This window comes from Nerophis ophidion, linkage group LG03 (genome assembly GCF_033978795.1).
Source record: "Nerophis ophidion isolate RoL-2023_Sa linkage group LG03, RoL_Noph_v1.0, whole genome shotgun sequence".
NCBI classification, from domain to species: Eukaryota; Metazoa; Chordata; class Actinopteri; order Syngnathiformes; family Syngnathidae; genus Nerophis; species Nerophis ophidion.
In genome coordinates this window covers 45,195,559-45,198,935 of record NC_084613.1, presented here as the reverse complement: position 1 = coordinate 45,198,935, position 3,377 = coordinate 45,195,559, and the positions used below count along the sequence as shown (strand labels likewise).

The following is a 3,377-nucleotide window of genomic DNA, read 5'->3' as shown; positions in this document are numbered from 1 at the left end:
GACTTCCGCCTCGATCGCGACACGCACCCTCAACACCCACTAGTTACCACTCTCATATAATTACCCCACATAGTCACACTTCTTATATTTGGATTACGCACACATCTCACTCACATTACAAGCTGTCAATAAATACGCTGTCTTCTTCTCCCGCTGCACTGTCACAAGTTCCCCTTTCTCTCTAAAACAATAACACAGATTATTCAAAATTCCACATTTCATTTATTGAACATGGTCAATATGTTATCTATCAGTGTTCTCATTATTCAGAAATTACCCATGTGCAATTCATTCAATTTCTTCCTAACGTCAACCTCTAAACTTTTATAACTTATTCAACAATGTTCCAGTTATATTACATTATACCTGTCTGCAGTGAAAATGTGTGTTTTGCATAAAACAAGCGATTTTTTCCCCCCCAAAACATGTACAGTATATATCTGAGAAAATAAATAAATGTCCACTGCAGAGGAGGCTGTTTTTTAGGAAGATATATGGTGACCAATTCACCTGAAGTGAGCTGGGGTAAGCATCCGGCACACCCAAGGGTAAATATGTCCAACATTGTTGTGGAATGTATTGTAGCATGACACAAAACAGACAACTCAGTGTAAATTTATTGTGGTTGTTATTCTGCAGCAAAGATAATAAGCACTTAATGCTCTATCATCTCACTCTTTTAACAAATAGGTATAAAAATAAATCATAAGTTACATCTTGACAGATATATAGTATATAAGCACTGGATGTTTTCATGGAAAACTTTCTCAACAATGAGGTCAAACCACAGTCGATGACATTGAGGTAAGCATGAATGTGTTTTTGAGGCCCAAGACAAGATTGAGTGTTTATGCCAGGAGTCGGCCTTGTGTGTGTGAATACATCATTAATAGCAATCAATATACTATTGACACCAAAACCACACAATCACATCAAATCTCACATAACATACTAGATCTATAACAGATCATATATTGATATAAATATACAATATATATATATATATATATATATATATATATATATATATATATATATATATATATATATATATATATATATACATACATACACATGTATTTCTTTTTTTTAGGTTTGAAAATGCATGCATTTAAATGGAGAGCTGTCAAAATAAATGCCATGCTACATCACTCTGTTGGTTATGTGGGATCCTCAAGCTAAAGTCAGGAGCCTGCAAATGGTTCCCACCAGACCTTCCTTCTATAAGGCCAGCAGAGTTGGAGAGTTGAGGAGGTCAACAGATTCTGCTTTACCTCCTCCTCCCCCTTTATGGCTGTCCAGACCCTCGGTGAGCAAGTCCAGCTCGGGACAGGCGAAGGTGAAGACGGACAGGTAGCTGCTGCAGGTGGGTGTGGAGGTCACCACGGGGGTACTGAGAGGCTCCAGGTCATTAGAAACTGACTTGTACAGGGTCTCCCAGTCAGAGACCCCGAGGGAGCTGCTCAGATCGATGTCCGGAACGGACCGGGCCGTCTCCGTGGGGGGTTTGTCCTCCAAAGTTGGCAGTAGGTTGTGCATGAGCCCTTCCTTCATGTCCAGAGAGGGCTCCAGGTCACAGATGTGGATCTCGGCGCTGGCGCACAAGAGGATGTCGGAATTCCCGGAGATGGCTGTGGCCGGATCACTCGGGATGTCCATGTCCTGGAGGAGCGAAGGAGCTTCCTGAGTGCTGTCGTCCAGAAGCCTGTCCTCCTCCGGACTGGACGCGACTCCCGGCGATCCGGTGGACTCGCTTAAAATGGTCTCCATGTCCTCGGACATTTGGCACAGCGGTTTATGCGCGGCGAGGATCAATTCCAGTCGCTCCTTCTCTTTGAGGAGGTTTGTTATTTCTGTCTCCAAGGATGCCTTTTCCTCCTCCAGCGTGTCCGTCTCCTTTGGGGCGGAAGAAAAAAAAAAGTCCCAACACCCATTAGACGGCGCGAATGACAGCTGAGCAAACGCATCAGTGTTTACTTACAGCTTGCAGCGTATCCGTCAGTTCCCTCCGTCTGTTGCGACACTTGGCCGCGGCCATTTTATTCCTCTCCCTCCGTATCCTCTTCTTCTCCTCCTCCTCTGGAGACAGCTGGCACGGCAAAGAAATAATTCAGTGAGAACTTCCAAGACTCCAGCCCTCTCATCCGCCAGTCTGCTACATCTGATGCCAGTGCTGCCCCTCTGAAGAACGGCGCAAGCATGTTTCACGCGGCTAAAAATAGACGATTGTTGCAGACTTGCTGTGACCTGAATATCGATGGGAGACACAAGGCCAGAGGAGCATGCTATTCTATATTCCATGCACAAATAGTCACAATACCTGTTCTGCTTTTGCCTTCCTCGCCACATTTTTCCCCTTGCTCCTGCCCTCTTTGGGTGTCGCCTGGTCAGAGCTCTGCAGCGCCTGATTGGCTTGCTTGCTGCCCGGAGACGAGGAGACGGATGTAATGATTGTAGGCTGGACCATCCACTGAAAATCTGGGCTGGAGGAAATTGCGGTGACTGTCGGAACAAACGCTGCATCTTGGCAGATGTCCTGCAGAGGAAAAACATATAAAAATAATGTGATTTATTCTGATTATACATTTAGAGTCAAATTAACTTGTTGAAATGCAGCCAAACAGAAATAGTCCTGTCCGGATCAATATTTGACTTTATCATTGCTGGTGACGTCAGCGCTGACGCAGGGATGCTGTGGAGTCTCCTGAATGGATCTATTTTCCTCAATGAAGCGCTGCGTCGACACGCTCGGAAAACACAAACCCGGTTCAGTGGTAAACAAAAGAGGAGAAATTTGATTGAAATGGTGTCCAAATGACATCCATATATACACATGTCGAATGTTGATTGGAGGCACACACTCATACCTTTGCATTACACCCCGTGGAGGAAGAGAATGAGGAGGTTGGAGAGCTCGCCTCCTCCGCCGTGTCCTGGCACCTTGTCCCGGCAGGGGAGTCCGCCCGGCGGCTGGGGGGCACGTCCTCCATGTCAGGCGGCATCTTGTTACGAAGCATCATTGAAAAAAAAAAAAGTGTATTTCCCAAAAAAGAAAAAAAAAAGAAAAAAAAGGGAAAAAATCTGCTGCGAATTACTGAGGCTGAGTCGTCCAGGTATAAAGTCTACCTGGTAACTGCACGAGCTGGACACAAGCCCCGCCTTTTCAGCCCTGCTACAATTTTATGAATGAACTCGGACTGTACCATTCAAGGGAGGAAAGGGGGGCGGAGGGGGCCCGAATGACAGCAACAAAACATTTTCGTCGCATTGTGTTCATGCCTATGGCGTTACATGTGTGTGTTTAGTGACATTGAAGGCAAATGTAACGTTTCTCGCCATTTAAATGTTTTTAAACTGGCCTCATGAAAACGTGAGCC

At 45.1% G+C, this 3,377-nt stretch overlaps 1 protein-coding gene across 1 annotated transcript; it reads right to left on the bottom strand.

Annotated features, from left to right (window-relative positions):
* Positions 1-599: 599 nt before the first annotated feature.
* fosaa (v-fos FBJ murine osteosarcoma viral oncogene homolog Aa) lies at positions 600-3,158 on the bottom strand. Its single transcript, XM_061893723.1, has 4 exons — positions 2,868-3,158; positions 2,321-2,536; positions 1,982-2,089; positions 600-1,896 (listed from the first exon to the last, which is right to left on the bottom strand). The coding sequence occupies exons 1-4, from the start codon at positions 3,018-3,020 to the stop codon at positions 1,222-1,224; spliced, it is 1,152 nt and encodes a 383-aa protein (XP_061749707.1). The 5' UTR covers positions 3,021-3,158; the 3' UTR covers positions 600-1,221.
* Positions 3,159-3,377: the final 219 nt, after the last annotated feature.

Coding starts and splice junctions, on each gene's coding strand:
- fosaa (XM_061893723.1), bottom strand. CDS start 3,020: ATGATGCTTCGTAACAAGATGCCGCCTGACATGGAGGACGTGCCCCCC. Junction 2,090..2,320: donor GGAAGGCAAAAGCAGAACAG/GTATTGTGACTA, acceptor TTGCCGTGCCAG/CTGTCTCCAGAGGAGGAGGA. Junction 1,897..1,981: donor TGACGGATACGCTGCAAGCT/GTAAGTAAACAC, acceptor TCCGCCCCAAAG/GAGACGGACACGCTGGAGGA.